The sequence below is a fragment of the Neovison vison genome, chromosome 7 (genome assembly GCF_020171115.1).
Source record: "Neovison vison isolate M4711 chromosome 7, ASM_NN_V1, whole genome shotgun sequence".
In the NCBI taxonomy this organism is placed as follows: domain Eukaryota; kingdom Metazoa; phylum Chordata; class Mammalia; order Carnivora; family Mustelidae; genus Neogale; species Neogale vison.
The window spans coordinates 6,332,276-6,354,538 of NC_058097.1; the positions used below are offsets into that span (position 1 = coordinate 6,332,276).

The 22,263-nt window shown below is 57.9% G+C and overlaps 1 protein-coding gene and 1 long non-coding RNA gene across 3 annotated transcripts in view; both read right to left on the bottom strand.

The window, feature by feature from the left end:
- Window positions 1–818: 818 nt before the first annotated feature.
- Window positions 819–4,489, bottom strand: LOC122913736. Of its 2 annotated transcripts, XR_006385727.1 has the most exons (4): window positions 4,433–4,489; window positions 3,455–3,604; window positions 2,282–2,431; window positions 819–1,429 (listed from the first exon to the last, which is right to left on the bottom strand). It is a non-coding gene; the product is annotated as an uncharacterized LOC122913736 (long non-coding RNA). The 2 variants fall into 2 exon arrangements; XR_006385728.1 differs by lacking the exon at window positions 4,433–4,489 and having other exon boundaries at window positions 3,528–3,556.
- An 8,218-nt stretch (window positions 4,490–12,707) lies between these two features.
- LOC122911200 (c-Maf inducing protein) overlaps window positions 12,708–22,263 on the bottom strand; it is a 220,256-nt gene continuing 210,700 nt past the window's right edge. The window contains exons 15-21 of the mRNA XM_044255667.1: window positions 21,906–22,022; window positions 20,166–20,306; window positions 19,477–19,524; window positions 18,240–18,386; window positions 17,306–17,411; window positions 15,529–15,599; window positions 12,708–12,915 (exon numbers count right to left, since the gene is read on the bottom strand). Of these exons, the coding sequence (XP_044111602.1) occupies window positions 12,862–12,915; window positions 15,529–15,599; window positions 17,306–17,411; window positions 18,240–18,386; window positions 19,477–19,524; window positions 20,166–20,306; window positions 21,906–22,022 (684 nt within the window). The 3' untranslated portion in view covers window positions 12,708–12,861. The remainder of the gene's footprint in view (window positions 12,916–15,528; window positions 15,600–17,305; window positions 17,412–18,239; window positions 18,387–19,476; window positions 19,525–20,165; window positions 20,307–21,905; window positions 22,023–22,263) is intronic.

The window sequence follows — 22,263 nt, forward strand, 5'->3', positions numbered from 1 at the left end:
CTGTCTGTGCCTTCTCCTCTCTAATAGACTCCTCTGTTCTTCTAGACAGGGAACCCAGGAGATAGTGGGGGAGTGGAGCCGGGTAGAGCCTCACAGGATCCCCAGACCCCCAGGGAATGTCATGGGTGGGGGCCTGGCCCTCCTGGACTCCTTGTGAGCAGGCAGGCGAGTCCCGGGGTGGAGAGGATCCCAGGTGCTGCCACCAGGGGGCAGCAGAGGCCTGGCAATGAGTCCGCACCCCCTGGCGTTCTAGGGGAAGGAATTGGTTATTCTTACAGACTCCCGCGTCCCCCTGCCAGAGATCCTGATCCAGGGGGTCGGCCAGGCTCACCGGGGGTTGGTATTTTTTGAACCGCTACCAGGTGATGGGCACGTGCAGCCAGGACTGCAAGGCACTCGTCTGAGGCCTTGTTTTTCCTCCCTGGTAGCTCATTAGAATCACCTGGGAGCCTTGACAAGACCAGCGTGGATACGGTCTCACTGCCCACCGACAGACAATGCATAAACAAAACGGGGTCCATTCGGACAATGGAAGGTGATTCAGCTGCAACAGCAATGAAGCTCTGACGTGGGCTGAGATCACGACGTCACTGTGCTAAGTCAGTCAATCAAGCCCGAGGCCCCGGGGTTCCACTCCACTGGGTCTAGAGCGGGGGGGAACTCGGAGAGACGGAACATGGCCTCGCTGTGGGCTGGGCAGGGAGGAATGGGGAGTGGGGGTTGAACAGGTAGGGCTTTGGTTTCAGAAAATGAACATTTCTGGAGGGGAGGGGCCCACCACCTGAACAAACCCATTGCCACAGAGCCACACCTTCGAAAGCGGCTAAAACGGTCTGTTTTACAATGTGCATGTTTTACAGTAACAAAATGCGGTGGAAACAGAAATGTTACGGCTACAGTTTAAGATCTTTCCACAAAACGAACCCACAAATGTCCAGTCTCTGCTCTGAGCAAGTCCTTCAGAGGGCCTGGGGTTGGCGCCCTGGCTCGGAGAGCATCTAGAAGCGTCCCAGGTGAATTTCACAAGCGGGCCGTGGGCTGAGATCATGCTAAGATCCCAGCGTCACGGAAGAACAGTGGGTACACCATCCCTTTATCTGTTGCCACAGTTTTAAAAATCTGTCCACAAATTCTCTGATGCTCTTCCTTCCAGCGATGGGTCCTGATTTGCCTCCCCTGAGCGTGGGCTGATGTCAGTTGACTTGCTGACATCAGAGACCTTAGTGATAAAGGTCCCCATAGTTTTGGCTTTGGTCGCTCTCTGATCACTCACTGTAGAAAGAGCCACGTCATGAGAACACTTAAGTAGGCTTCCGGAGAACCAGTGGAGGAGAAACTGAGGCCTTCGGCCAAGTGCAGTGTGGGACGCCATCGCAGAAGTGGGCCCTCCAGCCCGGGATGCCTTCAGATGAGACCAAGACCGCGGCTGCTGTCCCGATGGCAGCCGCGTGGGAGCCCTGAGTGAGAACCACCCCGCCGAGCCCCTCCTGAGTTCCCGCCCCACAGAAACAGTGAGATGCCTATTTGTTGTTCCAAGCCACTACCTTTTGGGGTGATTTTTTACACTGTAGAAGATACTTAATACACCCACTCATGAGTCACTAAACCATCCACTCATCCTTTCCACGGCCACCCATTCAGCCACCACCGACTCAACTACCCATCTCCTTGCGTATCTGTCCGTCCAGCCACGAATCCATCCCCCATCTGGTCCTTCATTCATCACTTCCTCACCCACCCAGCCAGCCAGCTGCCCCTCCACCGCTCCTCACAGGACAAACAGACCCATGAAAAATCTGTCGCACAGGTGAGGAAACATTTTCTAGACCTCAATTCTATGGGACTTGCCGAGACAGGACAAGGGACTAAGGGGGTTGGTCAGGAGGCTGGCCCCCTCCCTCAAAGGTGGAAGTCGGTTTCCTACCGGAAGCCCAGCCAGTCTCCTTTTGTACTGCTGAGAACCACCCCGAGTCCTCCCACAATCCTTTAGGCCTGCCCCGCAGGAAAAACCTGGTTCTGTCTCTCAACGGACCACCCCCACACCGGGGGGTGCCAATTCTACGGCTGCTGGCGGTGACTGAGGGCCATCAGCCTAGGGAAGGAAGACTGGGGACAAGAGAGCCTCCTGCCCCACTCTGGAGGAGCCTGTGACCCCAAGATTTGGGCTCTCCTGGAGGCCGAGTGGAACAGCCACAGAAAAGCCGGTTTCTTTCTTATGACAGGCCTCATGGTCTCCTCCCTGAGAACATTAGAGAGGCCCAGGCCCTCCCCCGACACATACCTTTTTCCAGATGAATCCTACCTCATCCCTCAGTTTTCTCATCTACAAAGTGGGAATAATGAGGGTATCTGGGAGCTGAGAGGACACGGTGCACAGGAGGGCGCTCAGCCAGGGGCCACTGGCGGCAGGTACGGAAGCATGCCTGCTCATCTGTGAGGACAAGAGTGCAGAGTATCAGTAAAACCCACGGCCTCCACGCAGCAGGCAGCTGACTCAGGAGACAGTCCCCTCCTCTCCTCTCGGCTTTGCTCACTCTGCTCTGGCTGCATCATCTCCTCTTCCTCTCATACTCCTTACCTGCTTTGACCTCAGGGCCTTTGCACTGGCTGTTCTCCCTGCCTGGAATGCTCTTCCCCGCAAATATCTCTTGGATCCTCCCTCTCCTCCTTCAGGTCTTTACCCAAATTTCCCCTTCTCACTGACGCCTTCCTGGGGCACATTTCCTCTATTCTCTCCATCCCCTTTTTGGGCTTTCTTCCCATCACATCTATCCTTTTAAGACACTACATCCTTTTTCTTATTAATTCTGTTTCTTACCGGACTTCTCCAGAACACAGACTCCCCAAGGGAGGGGTCTGGTCTTTATGCACTGCTAAGGGCAAAAGGCAATCCGAGTGTAACCCCTCCCCACCACCGCAACCAGGATCCTATAAATCTACTTTAACATAAAAAAGTTCCTTTGGATGCTTCCTTTATCTCTAAACCCCCAAGATATGTTTTGGCAATCACCACCCCCCCACCCCTCCTTGGCTCACCCATAGGCATCTGAAGGGTCTCCTGACTAAGGTTTTATCAGATGGTAATAAATGACCTTTTCCCACAACAGCTAGCCCCTCAAGGTCCTGGAAAGCTTGCTTCCAAAATTCCTTAGAAACCTCTGCTATTCCTAATCCCCTTCCCACTTGGAAGTCTATAATGGGCCATGCCTCATGACCCCAGTGTGGCTCTTCCTGCCCCAGGGCCCTGTCCCCATGCTTTAATAAAATCACCTTTTTGCACCAAAGACATCTCTCAAAAATTCTTCCTTGGCCATCGGTGTCGAACCCTAACACCCTCTTCCCTACATCAGCAGCAGCTGGAGGTAGGTGACTAGCAACTTGGGGCGGGACCTGGGGGGACCTTGTGGCAGGGACCCTCACTCCCACTCCACCCAGTCCTGCCAAGTGCACACACCGGGGCCACAGCGTGAGCACCCCCGTGACCAGGTGGAGAAGCAGCAGTGAGCACACAGCGACAAGGGCAACACCTGCCAAGTCCAGGACAGGCGTCCCTTTCCACCTTCATCCCGGCTGTCCCCCTCAGAAGTGGGAAGAATGAAGAGGCCTGAAATGAGGGAGAATCCGGAGGTGAACCTGAAGTCAACTTGCCTGGACATTGTGTTCCTGAAGGTGTCTTTAAGAATCTGGAAGGGAAGATGGGCCTGAGCACGGTGGAGAGACAAAGAGAACCCCACTGCCTAGTGCGCTCCTCGGGGCGGCGGGGACAGATCGCCGCTTCTCCCTCGCGGGGTCGTGCTGGGGGCCGCAGGAGTGGGCCAGGCGCTGGGCACCCGCAGGGCCCCAGGACGGCCTCACTACGGGCCTCGCTACATGCTCTGGGAAGGAAGGGGTTCGTGGACACGAAACCCTGGAGCCAGGATTGGGGGGGTGGGTAGGTCGACGGGACGGACGGAGCAAGCCCCTTCGGTCTGTTACTGTGGGGAGGGCCGCGGGGGACCCCGCGCTCTTTTAAGCCAAAGCGTCTCCCAGCCCGCACGAAAGGAGCCGCGTCTGGGCGACAGGGGTGGGCGCAGGCTGCGGGGGGGCAGGACCCCTCGGGGTGTCGCTGGGCCGCGCTCCGGGGCAGAGCTGCACGACGCGGGCGCGTTCCTCCCGCTCCCCTCAGCCCCGCGGACGCCTCCCCAGCCCCGGGGTCCGCCGCAGCTGCAGGGCGTGCGCGGGGAAAGCCGGGGTCTCCATGGCAACGTTGACGTCACGGGCCCGAGGCCGGGCGCGCCCCCTCCCGCCCCCACCCGCCGGCCTGGCGCGGCCCCAGCCGGGCTCGGCAGCAGCTGGGGCCGCAGGGGCGTGGGCGCCGCCACCCCGCCTTCTGACCCGGCCGGTCCGCGCCGCCACGGGCCGACAGGTGTGAGCCCGGCCCGCCGCGTCCCACCTGCCCGCCCGCCCCTTGGTCCTCCTGGGGCTCTCCGCGGGCCGCTCGCTGGGCAGACCCGACTTCCTGTTCCGTCCGCGAGCAGCCCCGCCCCGGAGAGCGGCCTGCGGAGAGGAACGCGGGAGGCGGGCTGCGGCGACCCCCTCCTCCGCCCTCGCGGACTCCCGGCCGCCTGCCTCCCGCCCACTCCTCCGTAGAGGGGGGTGGTGCGCACTCGAACAACTCTCAAAGCATCACGCACCCCTTCCCCACCGCTCTGCCTGCGCCCCCTGCCGCTCTCTCCTGCAGCTCAGGCCCCCACGTCCTCCTCCTCCCGTCTTCGAGTCTCTGCCTCGCCCCTGCCACGCCCTGCCTCTGGGCCTCCGCGCCCGCTCTTCCCACTGCCTGGCTCCACCTGCCTGGCGCGCGGGTCCTCTGGGGCTCTTCAAGGTCGGGGCACCTTAGCTCGGTGCTGCCCCCTCTCGGAGGCGCCCGTTGCAGCAGCCCGCCCCTCCCTGCAGCTCCCTCGGCCGCAGTCATGACATGGCTTGTGGGGTTGTCTGGGGGCTGCCTCCTTCCCCAGACTGCGGGGGGGGTGGAAAATGGCCTTTGCTTTATTTACTCGAGTCTGCAGCGTGCCTGGCACCCAGTAGGTGTTCTATACATTAAAAAGAAATAGCCTTATTGAGGGGCGCCTGGGTGGCTCACCAGCTCTAAATTAGGGCTCTGATCAGGATCTCTGGGTAGTGGGATCCAGCCTGGCCTGGGGTTCCAGGCCCCCTGGGAAGTCTGCTCCAATTTGCCTCTCTCCCTCTGCCCCTCCCCCTGTTCTTTTCCTTCTCTCAAATAAATAAATTGGAAAAAAAAAAAAGCCTACTTGAGATATAATTCACTGACCACACAACCCACTCAAGCACAGAGGACAGCGGGGGATTTTAGTGTACGTGCAGCATTGTGCCGGCTTCACCACAGGAAGGAGAACGTTTTCATCACTCCAAAATGAAAGCAGGGCCCCTGCCTGTCCGCCCAGCCCCTTGGCCCTGAGCAGCTGTTAGTGGACTTTCTCCGTGGATGTCTACCAAGCTTTCTCTCCTAAATGAATATACTACCTTTTTTTCAAAAAATCAGTTAAAGTGAACAGGAACTTGCTTACCGGAGGGACTGGGGGCTGGACCCTTGAACCCCGCAGCTCTGCAGGTCAGTTCTGTAAGGGCCTCCCCCCAGGCTGGGCACCTGAGAGACCTTCCCTCCCGGGGTCGCTCACAGGCAGCTCTGAGGCCTCCTCTCCGTCCACGCATCCAAGCCGGAACCATGTTCTCCCTGCGTTAGGCTATTTCAAGTCCTGGATGCATGCTGTTCTCCACTTCACGTGCTCTGGGTTTATGGAAGTTCTAGAACCGTGCTGTCTGTAGGAGAGCCAGATATGGCTGCTGTGGAGTGCTTGAGATGTGTGTGACTGGTCCCAACGGAGAGGTGCTGGAAATGAAAGACACACAGAAGACTTTGTACAAAAAAAAAAAAAAAAAGAATGTGAAATATCTCAGTAAGTTTTATATTAATTACCTGTTGAAATGTTATTTGGGGTCTGTTAGGTTAAGGAAAATATATTGTTAAAATTGATTTTGCCCGTTTCTTTAAAAACTGTGGCTACTACGACATTTTATATTATATATGTGGCTTGTATCCTACTTCTCTAAGACACGGCTTGTCTTGAGCCGCCAACACCAGGGGAGATAGTCCCCAACTCCAGGCCCATGATGGATACCATGGGAACTCCAGGGGTACGAGAGGCTTGCGAGGCATGGCCACCCATAAAAACAAAACAAACAAAACGAAAACCCATGAGAGAATCATTGACCCACTTCCCACCTCTCCTGTGGCCACGGTTGGGGGCGGGTGCCAGAGAGGAGCTGCCACAGTGGACAGATACCCTGTGCTCCGTACCCAGAGATTCTGGTGCCCCGTTTCCTGAGCCTCTTTCCCACGGGATCCGGCAGCCCCTTCTCCTCCCTGGCACACTGGAGAAGAGACACAGCCTGGTGTTCTCGAGGAACAGCTTGTTGTTCCTACCATTACATGGAGAGGAAGCACAAACAGCCAAGAGGCCTATTGCCAGGGGCTTGGTGGAGACCTTCTCTGCGGTCCTCAGCCTCCCGCTGCTGTGGAGATGAACACAGGTGCTCTGGGGAAGCTTTTGTCTCTAGAGGTGAGTCTGAAGGGCAGGGATGAGGGGATCAGGAACCACATGGCCGCATGTCCCTGCCAAATCTGAGAAGGTGGCTCGGGCTAACCTTACTCGGCATTAGAGAGGGCATGGGTGGGGTGGTGAGGGGGCAGGAGGGCAGCATGGAGGTTTTCAAGGCCCTATCGAAAGCTGAAGAGCTACACTGAAAAATAAAGCCAAGTCAGATGTCCCGCTCTATACAGCTGCGCGGGTTGTGCATGGAACAAGCATGCCACATTTAAGGGCGTTTGTGTATGTATAAAGACAATTTTCCAGCAGATGGCAGTAGAGTGTTTGAGGAGGGGACAAAGCTCCACCGGGAGGTGACTTGGTGAGGATGGGCAAGTACGGCTTGGCTAGAAGTCACAGTGGCATTGGCACCCCTCTCCCTCCGAGGTCCAGACCCAGCAGAGAGGAGCAGCAGCCAGCTTTCCTCTAAAATCTGCTTTTTGGATGTCGTTTTTCAAAACAAAGTCAAAATTCACGCAACACGCACCATTTTAAAGGCAAAATTCATGCAACATGAACCATTTTAAAGAGGCATTTCGAACAATTACGTCTTGTGTGATCACCACCTCTCTCGTTGCAAAAAATTTTCATCACCACCAAACAAAACCCCATTGCCATTAAGCGGTTGCTTCCTAGTCCCCAGTAAATACCAGTCTGTTTTCCCTCTCCATAGGTCTGCCTATTTTGGATATTTCCTATAAATGGAACAAAACAATAGGTGGTCTTTTGTGTCTGGGTTCCTTCCCCCAGCATCAGGTTTTCACGATTCATCCGTGTTGGAATGACTATCTATAGTGCATTCCTTCTTGCAGGTAGATAATAGTCCGTTGTCTGGATTTACCATATTTATTACCTGGTCAGGGACATTTGGGTTGTGTCCACTTGATGCTACTTTTTAAAAAAACTGTACTTGAGAGAGAGAAGAGAGAGAGAGCGAGCTCATGAGTGCGGCCGAGGGAGAAGCAGACTCCCCACGGAGTGGGGAGCCCGAGGGAGGACCCGCGGCTAGATCCAGGTCCCTGGGATTGTGACCTGAGCCAAAGACAGAGGCTTAACGTACTGAACCCGCCAGGTGTCACCTGTGCAGTAAATGACACCGATCTGAAATGTGGAGCTCCATGAGCGTTTAAACACCCGTGTGACTGCAGATCGAGAAGCCGGGCATTTTCATCACCCCAGAAAGCTCCCTCCTACCTTCCCAGTCAATAGCACGTCCCGTCCCTGGGCTACCAACAACCTCCGTTTGACCTCCATAATCACAGATGCCTGGTACGTGTGCATGAACTCACGTGAACAGGATCCGGTGGCAAACCCTCACTGATGTCTGGCTCCCCGCACACACGGAACGTCTGTCCAATTGATTCGCTTCACCGTGGGTAGCGGCAGTTGGCTCTTTTGTCCTTTTCTGCAGAATTCCATCGTAGGACTGTGTCACTGTGTCTATTTATTCTCCTATTGATGGGGACAGCTGCGCAGTCCCGCCACGTGACCCCCCTGCTTTGTTACCTCTCCTCTCAGTGGGTATTTGGGCGGCTTCCAGCTCCTCGGCGGTTATGAAGAATTCTGCTGGAAGTGTTCTCGCTTGCGTCTCTTGGTGGACACCAGCACTTGGTTCACTGGGGCGTACGCCCAGGAGCGGGTTGGTGGGGCATATGCCCAGGGTCGGGCAGGAGCTTCGCTTTAGCTCTAGCTGAAACGCTTTCCAAAGAGGGCGAACCAAGTTCCACGCCTGCTGGCCACGTAGGAGACCTCCCGTCAGGGGCCACCTGCAGCTCCGAACACGGGTGCAAGCGGATCTGGGGTCCCCAGCTGTAGACTCCTTCCAGCTTGGCTAGAGCAGACGTACCTGGTGACCGTATAGGGAGGCGCCCCCAGGGAAAGCAGGCCTCAGAGCCCACTAGGAGGGAGACATACCAGCCCCACTTGTCCTCAAGAACCGCTAAGTCTAGGCCCTTCGAAGCCTGACATGGGGAATCAGCCGAGAAACTGAACTGAATCAGCCGAGAAACGGAACTGGATCCTTGACTCCTTGCCGGCCTTCCCTCTGTACCAGTCCCAAGTCCTGCCGTTTGACTCCTGAGCTCCTCTTGGATCTGTTTCTCGACATGGTCCCTGCCGTGGTCCCAGCCCTATCCACCCACCAGGCAGCAGTGCGGAGATGTTCCCCCCAGGGCCCTGCTCCCTGTGCGACCTTGACCAAGAGTCCCAGCTTCTCCTGGCCTCCACTTCCCTATCAGGCAAGAAGGGTCATAGTAGGACACAGTAGGGGCTACCTAAGTGTTTCATTAGAAAGCGGGTGGATAATTGCAATCTCCCTATCGTTCGGAGCCTGCAGGACGAATCCCAGACTTGGAAGTGTGAACAATGGAACAACGTACCCGGGCTCTTCTTACTCCCATCTTTGCCCTCCAGTGCTGGGGTCCAGGAGATGCTTGCACCTGGAACATATGACCATGACCTTATTTGGAAAAGGAGTCTTTGCCGAGATGATCCCGTTACCGACCTGTCCATGAGGTCATCCTAGGTCACCCAGGTGGGCCCTACATCCAGCGGCAGCAGTGTCGGTAAGAAAAAGCAGAGGGTAAATAGACGCAGGAGTGGGGGTTGGGGTGAGAAAGGCCGAGAGGCTGGGGGAGCGGAGCCACGACCAGGAATGCCCGGAGGCCCCGGAAGCTGGAAGAGATAAGGAAAGAGTGCGATCCTGCCGACATCCTGACTTTGAGGACTTCAGGTCTCCCGAGGCGTGAGAGAACACGTGTCTTCAGCCACGGGCTTAAAAGGGAAGACACAGTGAGGCTCAGGCATGCCCTGGGGAGGGCAATGACCGGACTTGGGGCCTGCTGCAGGGCAGGTGGAGGTCAAAGGGTGTGAGGCTCCCGAGCTGGCCGGAGCAGGCAGGTCTGACGAGGCCGAGGCCTGGGCTGACAATGGTGTAACTCCCTGAGCCAGAGGAGTGGAGGAACGATACCGTGAAGCTGTGATGCCCGGAGGAAGAAGCACCTTGACATCTCTCTTCCGGCCTCCCGACCTGCCCTGCGTAGCCTGCATTCCCCAGGGTCCCCGAGAAGCCGGGGCAGGGGATCCCAGGTGATGCAGAACGGAGTGAGGAGGAGGTCTGAGAACAGGATGGCTGGCAGTGCCCCCCCCCCGCCTTCTTGCATTTGGTAGTTATGTGCACTGGGGTGAGCCAGGCCCTCCCCGGGGCGGCAAGGATCAGTGACCGAGAAGGCGGCAGTGAGTGCCTTGCACACATGTCTGCACGCACACACGGGTCTCCGCCAGGGCTGGCCGTCACGAAGGCAGGGCCCTCCGGATCCTTGCCCATGGCACCTGCTTTCCCGGTGTGGCCGGAGGTGAAACAGCGGATACCCCATCACGTTCTTGGGCTGTCCCCTCGATGGGTGTACAGAGGCCTCTGGAAGCAAGGAGGGCAGGAACGGGGAGCAAGGATGGGGAGAGGCAGGGTGGGCAGCAAGGGTCGGAAGGGGGTATAGAGTGGACCCCGGGAGACGGGGAGGGTGCCGCTCCAGTCTTCCGGAGAGAGACGAGGGGCTGGCTTTGGGTGAAGGAGGTGGGCGTACAGTTGGGTAAGGAGTCGCTTCTGAGGGCTGGCGATGGCCTGGACATGGGGCGGGGTGAGCGATGGGGCCACTGGGCTGGGGTCTTAGTGAGAAAACACTGGACAGCAAAGGACTTGGGAGAGGGGTGGAAATAAAGCTCCCAGGATGCACTGAACCCCTCTTGGGGAGACATGTGGGTGCCAGGGCAGCTGGATGGATGGTTCTAGGCTGTTGAACTCAGAAGAGCGTCCATAAACCGGCAGCCTCTCTGCTGCCCAGAGGTCCTAGGAGGGCCCCACCGAGACCCTGGAAATCAGAACTGGCATTTCCTGAGACCCCCAGGTGAAGGAAAGGCACAGGGGTCCTAGAAGTTCTAGACTAGAGCTGCCCTAGGGACCCTGAGGCACACAATGGCTGCCTGGGGTTTCCCTGGACGTATGAGTCTTGTCCCCTGGGGGTTTTCTGGTTGTGAGGACTGGGGGTGGCCAGCGGAGGCCAGGGACGCCGCACAACATCCTAGGATGCCCAGAGTGACCTCATGACACAGGGGGATTTGGCCCACATGTCAACCGCGCCGTGGGTGAGGAGCCCGGGACACCCAGGAGTCCTGACTTCCGCCGGGGTCTTATCCCCTTCCCATCCCCACCGAAAGGCTCCCTCGAAGCCACACAGAAAGGCCAGATGTCAATGAGTCACTTACAGTTTATTTTTGCCTGAAAGTATTTCACATCTCTGAACACAGCTACGTGACAGTAGTATTAACCATCAGGAAAAGCAACAGTGCGAAGGGAAAAGGTGGCATGTCTCGGTTCTTTTTTTTTTTTTTTTTCCTTTTTCAAAGTTTTTTAAAGTTTTTTTTGTTTTGTTTTGTTTTTTGTTTTTTTGTTTTTTTGTTTTTTTTTTGCTTCTGCTTCTTCCTGCACCAGAGTGCTATAAAGTATGGGACCGGAGGGGAGAGAATAAAACCAAACAACAGAAAACAACAACAACAGAAAACAAAACATAACAAAACAAAACACGAAACAGAACACACTCACACGCACACACAAAATAAAACCTGGCACGTAAAATGAATTAAGACTGAAACCCAATTTCTTTTTTTTTTTTCCTTTTTTAAAAAAATGAGGGCATAGTCGGGGGGTAATAAAGTCTACCTAGCAAAGTATAAAACGACAAAAGCATGGTTTCCATTGAATAAGATTAAATATATATAAAACAATTACATTGACTGGGGGTTAGGTCTGGAGGTGCCGGAGGGGGGCGGTATTTGTGCTAAACCAACAGAAAAGGGGGCTTGGGGGGAGAGGGGACCCCAAGTAAACCATAAAAGGGCTGTTCTGTACAGTGAGGGCTTGTTAAGAAAAAGCCAGACTGTTTACAAAAGAAATGGAGGTTGGTTTGTCTTCGGGACCGGGGTGGGGACAGAAGGGGTATCTGCGCCGCAGTGGTCACATTCATGGGGGCAGGGCGGGCAGTCAGGCTGGTGGAGGTGACGTCTCTCTCTTCTCCCAAGAGACCATGCAAAGAAGCAGGCATGCATGAGGAGACCACGCGAAGCACAGGATGGCAGGGAGGCCGCGGGCCACAGTCTCGGTGGGGATGGGGAGGGTCGAGGCCATGGGAGATGGGAGCTCTGCGGGGCGGGGGCTGGGAGCACAGGTCAAGCACCCCCCCACACACGGGTTAAAGGGGCTGAGAGAAAGCGGGGGCCTGGCGGGAGCAAGACTACAACGTGGGGACCCCACCTCCCACTTCCCCCAGCCTGACTTGCACCGGTGAGGAAGTTGGAGACACGCGGGACTTGGAAATGCACGGTGGCGGGGGGGGGGGGGGGCAGACGGACGGCCGAGCATTAGCATACAGAATTCATTACGAAAAAGCAATTAATTTTCCAAGGAGGTTTTTTTTTTTTTTGTCGGTTTCCTTTAAAAAAATAACAATAATACTACCACTACCCCAACAGCTGACTGGTTTGTACAGTACTACAGGCCAGGGGCGGGCAGGGGGGGAGGGCAGGAGGGAGGGAGGGAGGGTCAAAGACTTCATAAATAAGAGGCAGGTCCCAGACCTGCAATTTGTCAACATTTCTTAAATAGGCGCATTATTTAAATCTTATGTACAACAAGAATCACTTTGCATAGCAATGGCGAGGACACGGATGGTGGGATGACATGTCTGGGTTTTCTTGTCCCAATGGCAGGGGGCTGAGTTCTCGGTGGAGCCTCTGAGGAAGAAAGCGTCCTTCCTCAGCCCTCGAGGCCCATCGGGGTCGTGTGATGGTGGCATCAGGGTTGACTTCTCCCACACAGCATTAAACACAAAGGCAAAGAAAATCCACAAAGGGTCCCCCCTCCCCAAGCCCCCCATGCCCACCCCACCCCCTCCCCCGACCCGCTGATGCTCCTCTGGTTGCTACAAAGTCCATTTTAGATCAGGTCAAGGTTTCCAATTATGAAGCTAAAAGAATTAGGTGGGGCTGGGCGTGCGCACGGCCCCCCTCCCCACCCCCTCCCCCCTCCGCCCTCCGCCCCCAGAAAGACTCCCCATCTATCTCACAGCCAGGACGCTGGGGGTAGGACCCCAGGACCGGTGCTCTACGGCTATTAGTCAAGAGTTGTGTGTCGCAGCTGCAAACGCCGTCCGGCCGAGGCGGGAGTTCACCAGGCTTCCGTGTAGCGGACGTCCACCTCCTTCAGATTGGGAAGCTTGGCCTGTGGGGCGGCAAGAAGGAGCCGGTCTCTTCCAGCACCCGGCCCCGCGGTGGCCGGTTCCCCTGCCTCAGTGGCTGGGGGGGTCCCACCTTGCCAGCGGGGGCTCCCCAGAGCTCAGAGCTGGGTGACTGTGGGGAGAACGCAGTACGTGGGGGTATGGCGCAGGCGACAGCTGCCGGGGATTCCATGGCCCCCTCCTCTGACCGGCTGTGCGTCCCCGGCTCTGGAGTAGGTAGGAAGCCTGGGGCACGAGCTCAGCTCTACCACTTTCTGGCCGCAGGGCCCAGGGCTGTGCCCCCAGCCTCCAGGAGCCTCAGGTGTCATCTGTGCAACGAACGGGGCCCAGTCCTCCGCTCCCAGGACGGCGCTAAGGACGGGAACCGCGAACACACAGTCCGCCCTGCCCGACACACAGTGGTGCGCTCCAGGGAGCGGGACCCTTTCCCTCGTTGTGCTGTTCACATCCTGTCACTACCAGCAGTCGGGCAGGCGAACGGAGCGGGATCCCAGGACCACCGGATCCCCGTCAGGGCCGGTACTGGGGGGCGGCAGAGGGTCTCCCCCGCAGGACACTCGGTCAGATCCGACAAGACTAGTTCACCTGCTCAGAGACGGCTCAGAGCCGCCTCCTGCTCTCCGTCCCTGCAGCCCAGACGCGGCTCCTCTCTTCCTTTATAAGCAGCAGCTTTTTCTCCACGAGCCTGCCCTGCACAGAGAGGGCTAACGGCTCCCCTCTCTGCACTCCTGCCTTCCCTCTCCCATGCGTACCCGGCCCGGGCGAGCTGCTACTGCACGTGCGTACACAGGCGCGCACAGCTCCTCGGTGCTTCTGTCCTGGGGCCCAGTTCACGGCCCCCTGCTGCCCAGGCAGAGGGGACACACAGGGGCCTGCGGTCACCCTGCACTGTAAAAAAAACCTTTAAGCCAACCTCACAAAATCAGGAGACGGCAACACAAGGAAGTGGTTCCAGGTTCTCCCGCACGGGCGGTGCGGGGGGCAGGGGGCAGTGATCTGGGTGGCCCCAGAGGCAGGGGGGCCGCCCCCATGCTGGTCCGATCCCTGCATTACTGAGGCTGGGGCGTCACCGGCCAGTATCCGCAAGTGGGCACCACGTGTCTCTTGAATATGTGGAAGTGGCTTTTCCCCAACTGCATATGCCCTTGTGCTGCCTGGTGTCTGGTTCTGGGCTCCTCCAGCTTTCAGGGGCATAGCAATCCTTGGCAGTGGGGCAAAAATGCCCATCTGGACTGGGCAGGATGCCCTGGAGCTTGCACCTGTGACAAGCCCCGGGGGAGGTCTGACCTCACCAAGGTTGGCGGGGGCAGGCACTGAGGCCGACTCCACCCCCACCCCCTCTCCACGCACTCCTCAGGACCCCTGGGACAGCCCTCTCTTCTGGCCGGCCTGGCAAAAATCATTTCTTAAGCCCTACTCTTGGGAAGGCCCTTCTGTCCCACTAAACAGGGCTGGCTGTCCCCTGTGTCCTCCCTGCTGGTCCCCAAGCCCTGTCCTGCCTGGGTTACTGTTTATCCGCCTGCCAGGACTGAGCTTCCGCCCAGGGTATAGGACAGACCCAGAAGCACTGTGGAGTCCCTGCCCCCAGTGTGGGCCTGGTACCCAGTAGATGCTGTGACAGCAGCCATGGGTCTGGCTGAGGGGGAGGTTGGGGGGGGGTCCCCTGCTGGGGAGGATTCCCTCTGAGTGGCTTCCTGCCTGCGAAGGCACCAGTGGGCTGGCGGGACCATCTGGCCACCTGGCCCAGCCCTTCCGTCCTTGGCACTGGCTACCTGCAGCCCCGCTCACTGCCTGCTGGGGCAGATGGGACTGGGCCCACTGGGACGGGGGCAGGAGGCTGCTGAAGGCCCAGCTTCTCCAATCCCTAAGACCTGTTTTACAAACAAAATGTGCCCTGCCTTTCCCCACTCAGATCCTTTTTCCTTTCCCAGTGTTATCTTGCCAACCTAGCCCAGGCTGCCATCCAGGCTCTTATCTGTGTGACGGCACCAGCCCCATTAATGTGCTTCCTGTTTCTACTCTTGCTTGCACTACCTCCCGCCCCCACAAAAAAAATCCATTTTCCTGGTAACGGCCAGAACAAGCGCTTACGAGCATAACTCACTCCTCTGTTTAGAGCCTCTGAAAGCTTTCTACTGAACTTGGATGAAATCCGGAGCCCTTCTGTGACTGATGAGGCCTTATTCAGTCTGGCCCCAGTCTGTTTTCTCTTACTCTCTACGCACATCTGCCACAAAGTCAGCTCACGCCAACACTTTCTGCCTCAGGACCTTTGCACTTGCTTTTCCTCTCACCCTTTGCATCTGTGACTTATCTTTTAGGTCTCAGCTGCTGTGGCTTCACTTCAAAGGGACCATCCTTGAGGATCACATGCCAAACAGGCCCTCCTTATTTCCACCTGACCCACTGCCTGCTGGCCTCCTCATTACCACTTCTTTCAACCTGTCCTTACTCCGTTTACTGCCTTATCTGCTGCAGTAACAGCCGTTCCTGCCGGAGAATAAGCTTCATGAGGGCAAAGCGCCAGTATCTAGATGCTGGTGGATGGAGGGAAGTGAGGAGAGAAGGAAGGAGGGAGGGAGAGAGGGAGGAAGTACCTTTAGATCTTCGTAGGTATCCGCCGAGAGCTTGGTGCTGTTCATATTCAAGCTGCAGAGACTCTTCATGGCTGTACAAGGACAGAGAGATGCCGTCACTGAATCAGTGAGACCCTCCCGCCCAGGGCAGCTGCAGGGATGGGGCAGAGAAGCCAGGGGACGGACTGCAGTGGCCCAGGCCCCTGACGAGCAAATGGGGTGGGGCGAGTGGCGTTGCAGGGGCGTGGCCAGGGGCCACCAGGACAGAAGGTCAGTTTCAGGTGGGCGCTGGTCTGCGCCTATGCTCTCTCCCTGCTCTCTGAGCCTCTCTCCCTTCTGGTCTCTCTCACTCCCTCCACTGCCTGTGCCCCACGTGTCCCCAGCGCCTGCCTGCCACACCGCAGATCAGCCGCAGTGACCAGGCCTGGCCCGTCCCCAAGGGGAACTCTGCAAACTCTCCGGCAGGGCTGCCCCAGACCCCAAATTCTTGAAAGCAGGTCTCAAACTACGGTGTGGTCAGGAGTCGCTCGTCAGCGGTGCGATGCTCTGCCCCTTCCTGGGGGCACCGATCCAGCGACTGTGGGGCTCCAATGACAGTATCCAAGGAGCACATTTGTAGAGAAATGTCTCCAAACCTCATCTTTTCTGCCCTCCATGACTCCTGCCTCCTGTCCCCACCCCTCCCAAGCCATATGGAGTTTGCCAACAACCTCGCAGGAGCCACGGCCACTGCCCAGCATATCATCTCCTCGGCCACTTCCTATATATGTCTCTTTTCCACCCAGATCCGGTCACCTCCCTGGGAAGCCTTCCTCGATTCCTCCCAGCCAAGACACAGGGCGCCTGATCTTAACCAGCAGGTCAGAAAAGGGAAGTGCAAATTCCCAGGCTCAGCACCCAAGAGTTTAGTCCAGGAGATAAGGGTTGGGGTATGGGAATCAGCATTCCTGGACTCCCTGAGTGTGAACGTGTGCAAGTGGGGGGAGGGGCAAAGGGAGAGAAGCCCAAGCAGACTCCCTGCTGAGGGCAGAGCCCGATGCGGGGATTGATCCCACCACTCATGAGATCAGGATCCGAGCCAGAATCAAGAGTTGGACGCTTAACCGGCTTGGCCACCAAGGCACCCCTTCTATTAGGGCAACGTTTCTCAAACTTCAACAATGCAGGGAATCCCCTGGGCATCTTGTTAAAATTGAATCAGCAGGGGCACCTGGGTGGCTCAGTGGGTTAAGCCGCTGCCTTCGGCTTGGGTCATGATCTTGGGGTCCCGGGATCGAGTCCCACATCGGGCTCTCTGCTTGGCAGGGAGCCTGTTTCCTCTCTCTCTCTCTCTGCCTGCCTCTCTGCCTACTTGTGATCTCTCTCTGTCGAATAAATAGATAGAATCTTAAAAAAAAAAAAAATTGAATCAGCAGGTCTGGGGCAGGACCTGAGAATCTGCGCCTCTAACCCCAGGTGGTGGCTATCGCCACTGGTCAGGGCAGCTGGGCAGCAATGTCCTAGAGCACTTTTCTTGAATCTGAAGTATCTGGAGGGTACGGGTACTCATTTTCCCTTTTGCTTCTAGAATATAAGCTCCCTGAGGGCAGGGATGTTACCCCTGCTGTGCTGTTCTTAGCACCTAGAACGGTGCCTGGCACACTGCAGGTGCTCAGCGACCACTTGGGGGATGGAAGACTATATCCCAGCACCCAGCACAGTGCACGGGGCAGTCTGTGCTTAGCTGGGGTGTGCTAATGCTTGCTCGCCCGCAGGCCCGCTGCAGGCCGCCCACCCCGGCCGCGCCCTCGGGACTCACAGCTGAGGGCCAGCAGGCCGGCGTCGGTGACGGGTGTCTCACACAGGTTCAGCACCTGGAGCATGGTGAGGTGTTCCGACAGGAGCCGCAGGCCGGCGTCTCCAAACTGTGGAGCAGAGACCCTCTCAGCCTTGACGCTCCACCAGCCGCCCCCAGGCCCCTGGGGAAATGACCTTGAGGCTGGGGTAGCAGTGCACAGATAAGGACGGAGTCACCACCCTCCAAGCCCCAGAGGGGTTCTGGGCTGCCTTGCTTCTCTCCAAAGACAATGTTTCTCTTGACTTGGGTTCGAGTCCAGTTTCTGCTGGTGGGATGTGGGCTGGGCAAGGGCCTCCCTAGGGCTCCTGCTCTCTGTCAGGAAGGGCTGGGAACCCAGTGTATATGGCTCCAAGTGGGGGCCAGCAGCTTTTCCCCGGGCAGGCCGGTGGGATGGGGCGGGACGGGCCTGGAAAGCAGTCTGCCAGGAACACCCAGGTTTCTCTTCTGTCAAACGAGGGTGCCTACCCGTCCCAGGGACAGTGTGGGGACCACATGCCCTGCCACGCGAGGGGCTCGACAGCACAAGCAATCCTGAGAACGGGCAGCGAGCAGCTGTGAGCTATGGTTGTTGTTACAACGAGGCCCACCGGCTGCCACGTACTCCCCGGGCAGGTGCTGAGACCAGCCCACCTCTCCCCCCTGCCTCAAAGGGCTTCTAAGACTTTGCCCAGGACATCCCTGCCCTGGGGCTCAGCAACTCCACCTGCAAAATGGATTCATGAAATCTTAGACCTCCTCTGGCCATGGGAGTGGGTGCTGAGCGGGGAGGGGCTGTGGAGAGGCCAGCCAGGGAGTCGGGGGCAGAGCAGGTGCAGTGTCGGGGTGCCTGGGGGCAGGAAGGCGGGTGCAGGGGCGGGAGGGAGCACGGCGCAGGGAGCAGGCAGGCAGCGCGCACCTGAGTGGACCACAGGTTGAGCTGCTTGAGAGAAGGCAGTTTGATGAGGTGCTCCGCGCAGGCACTAGTTACGTTGGTGAAGGCCAGACTGAGGTTCTCCAGGTTCCCGAAAGAGCCGGAGCTCAGCAAACGAGCCAAGTCGGCGTCCTGCAAACACATGGGCAGGTGGGATGTCGGGAAAGGCCTCGGGCTGCCAGCAGCTCCTGAGACCCCATCATACCCCTCTCCCTTGCCTCGCACAGAGCTATAACTGGGGGCAACAAATCTCCAGGTGGTGGGGTGATGTCGTGGCTCGGTGTGTGTGTGGGGGTGTTTGGATCGAAGGGGCTGTCGGGGAGGGAAGGGCTGCTTCCATGTCCCCATGGGGGAGGGAGGAAGCTTCCAGCACCGTGACTCACAGCCTGAATCACCAACTGGGGTGTTCTGAGGCCACGTCCCTCCCACGTGTGTGCGTGCGTCCACGTGCGCCTGGCCAACTCACCCTCCCCCGCAGCAGCTCGGGCCCCTCTCCCACCTGCGATCACCGAGGTCCCCCCTAACTCTGAGGCCTGTGTAGATCTGTGCATGTGTGAGTACTAGACCACGAGGTCACCGAGAGGAACAGCCATTCTCCCTTCCACCTTAGTGACAGAATCCTTGAGTTTTAGCGGTCACACAGCTGCCCTAATCTCCCAGCCAGGTGTGGCCACGTGCTGAACCTGGACAACGGTGTATGGGGGAGATGTGTCCACTAGAACTTTCAGGAAAGCCTTTAAAGGGAAGGGGCATGTTCTTTGCTATTCCTCCTTCTGCTGGTCTGAATGCAGACATGATGGCTAGAGTTGGAGCAGCCTTTTTGAACCATGAAGTAGAAGTCTTATGCCAAGGACAGTGGGGCAGCAGGAGAGATGGGACTAAGATCCATGGAGACTCGTAAATGGGGGTAAAAAGAGGCACCAACTTCATAGTATTATTACAGTGATAAAATGAACTCATAACCCAGTACTGGTACCTAAATACTCCTTGGATGTTAGCTATTACTATTATTAACGGGTAACACATTAACATCGGTATCAATAATAATCTTTACCGTGCTTGGCTTCTGGCAACCCAAATCCCTCCTGGAAAAGTGGCCTGTCAAGGACTACGTTGTCCTTGTTCACCTCCACCAGACACTGTCTGCTTCTCTCCAGCACGGAGGCCTAACCACCTTCTTCCTTCCCCTTGGCCCCACAGAAGAAGAAGGAAACCAACTCACTGTGGACTTGGAGGGCAGTGTTAGCCTAGTGGGCCCGCCTTTCCTTTGCTGCAACAGAAACCAGACTGATTACAACCCGTTCTCTCCCCTGCACACCCCGTCCTCACTGACATCACACAGAGCCGGGTTCATTTCAGGGCAGTAGAAGGCAACATGGTGGTCTTGGTCTTGGGCCAGACCCTGAGACAAGGTTGGGGCTCAGTTGGTTTATTAGAGAGGGGATGCCAAGAAACACCAGCAGGGGAAGGGAGACAGTGAAGCCACATCAGGAGGGGAGTGTCAGCATATAGCTACCACTGGGGCCTCTGGGTCCGGTCTCGGAGGTAGTCCTGTCTGCGCGGAGAGGGAGCTGGAATATTGACACACCCTCCCCATCAGCCACCGGGGGACAGCGGCTGCAGGGGCCGGCGGCATGAGTTCGCTGCCACTCTGAAGTCCAGCCCTGGCCCCCTTCAAGAAGGGCCTGAGGGACACGGGTGACATACAGGGAGGGCGACAGTGACTGGCGTGCAGGACTCTGGGGGTGAGGACGTGGCACGTATGGTCCCGACTTCTCTGGGCCTGGAGGAGGACTCACTGCAACAGCGGCCCATGCAGGTGCGGTGGTCCTGCACTCTGCCCCCGCGCACCCAAGCAGAGCTCCCTGCCCAGCCCAGCTCTGGAGCCACGGAGCCGGGCTGTGGCCTTACCAGCTCCTTGAGCTCCCGCTGCCGGTCACATAGCTGCTCGTACATGCGCTTGCCCACACCCGTGCTCTCCAGGGTCGAGATGATTTGCAGCTGGGTGTCGTTGTTGTCAATGATGTTGTACTCCAGCATCAGGCACAGGATCTGCCGGGAGGAGCAGGAGGCACCTTACAGCCTGTCCGAGACTCCGGGCAGGGCTGCCCTCTACAGGCACAGGGGGCCAAACCCTCAGCCTGGCCCAGCAGCCCCACAGACCGGGGGACGGGGTTCTGACGGATAAGCTCGGCGTGCTCTACGCTCCCCAAAATATCATCCTAGAAACGAGCAACCATGCTCTCCCCTCTCTGCATTTCTGGCTGTGTGATACTGGGCAAATCACCAGCCACAGCTTCCCATCCATACAATGGAAACATTCGCACACACCCAGCTGAGCACAGAGCAGGCCCTCGGCAAACGCACAAAGAAGGGATGCACGCTAGGCCCTGAAGGGTTGGTAGAGAGCCCGAAAGACAGGATACGTCTTTCCATCCCTAGTCCCCCGCCCCCTTTGCCTCCCCCATGGCTGGTGCTCAAGACATGGTCACTGAGTTGTTTGGGGGGAGACACCGGGCACATCCTGCCTCCTGGAGCTTCGGGCGACTGCACAGGTCACTCTGCTGCCAGCGCTCCTTCCCAGGGGCCCGGGCCTCACACGCAAGCCGCCCTGCCTCCAGTTCCCTTTCCCGTGACTCCACCCCTTCCAAGGAGAGCCTGCCTGGCCCAGGTCTTCACAGCACGGCTCACCTGCCTCCTGGCTCCCCCCATCCCTGCCGGTCTCCGGCACAAGCACGGGGACGAACCTCCAAGATTCTTACCAGGGCCTCTGAGTGCCTCATGGGCTCTCCGGGTGCATCCACCCGGACCCCTGACCTTCTGCCCTCGACTCAGCCATGCTGGCCTCCTCCCTGTTCTCACACCACACCTCCTCCTGCCGTAGGGCCTGGCCTGGACACTCTGCTCCCGCCTTCTGGGGAACTCCTTGCCCCCACATCTCACCACAAGGCTCACTGGCAGGGAAGCAGCTCTGGGGCTCAAATCCTTGGGATGTTCTTCCCGCTAAGCGGTGTTCTCAGCCCCAGCCCTTGACTATGGGCTGGCGCTTGCCCCGGGCAGAACGTGGCCCAGTGACACCGGCTGACGCGGGAGGTGCGTGAGGAAGACGATGCGGCGTCTGCCTGTCTGCCCTGGGACAGCAGCTCTGGGGGCCTCGGGCTCCTGGGGACTTTGGGAGGAGACAGAGAGGGACTGGGCCAGGGGCGTGCTCCCTGGTGAGTGGGAAGGCTGTGGTGTGGAGAGAGGCCTGGGGTCCCCGGTGCTCCGGCCTGCTCACCAGAGACCAGAGCAGGAGCCTGGCCGCCGAGCCCGGTAACCCCAAGATCCGTGAGCCAAACACATGAGCATCATCGTTTGAAGCCCAGCTGGGCTGGTCTGTTACAGAAACAGAAAAACGGAACAGAAACCTCTGCTGATCCCTCAGGTCCGTAAGGTCAATAGGGTCAATACGGAGAGCAAGCGAGAGGGTAAGTCGTGTGAGGGAGGCCACATGCTCCCGCGAGGCTCAGCATGGGCCACGGCTACCCCTGCCTCGTCGGCCGCTGTGCTCCCAGCTGCCCGAAGCTCCGGGCCCCCGCAAGGCACTCGGTCCACAAGGACCAAGGCCCAGACGGGACGGCACCATGCCGGGGGCGCAGGCCGGCTGCTTACCTCCACCATGGTCTGGTTCCCCCTCAGCGCCAGGAGCATGCAGGGGCCCAGCTTGTTTTCCGCCAGGGAGAGCAGGAATTTTTTGGTCTTGTAACAGGAGCCCATGAGGATGTGCACCTGTGAGGAGAGACGGCCTGTGTGACGAGGAGGGGCCACCAAGGCGCCATGGCCCGAGATGCCTGCTTCCGGGGTGCCAGGAGGATTCCCAAACCAGAAGGCCCGCCCACCTCCTGCGCGGACACTAGATCTGAAATGATCATCAGACCCCTCCCTGCAGGGGGATTCAGAAGACCCCCCCGAAAACACATGCTCCAACACGGATGAACCCCAACGACCCGGGGCTGAGTAAGTCGATCAT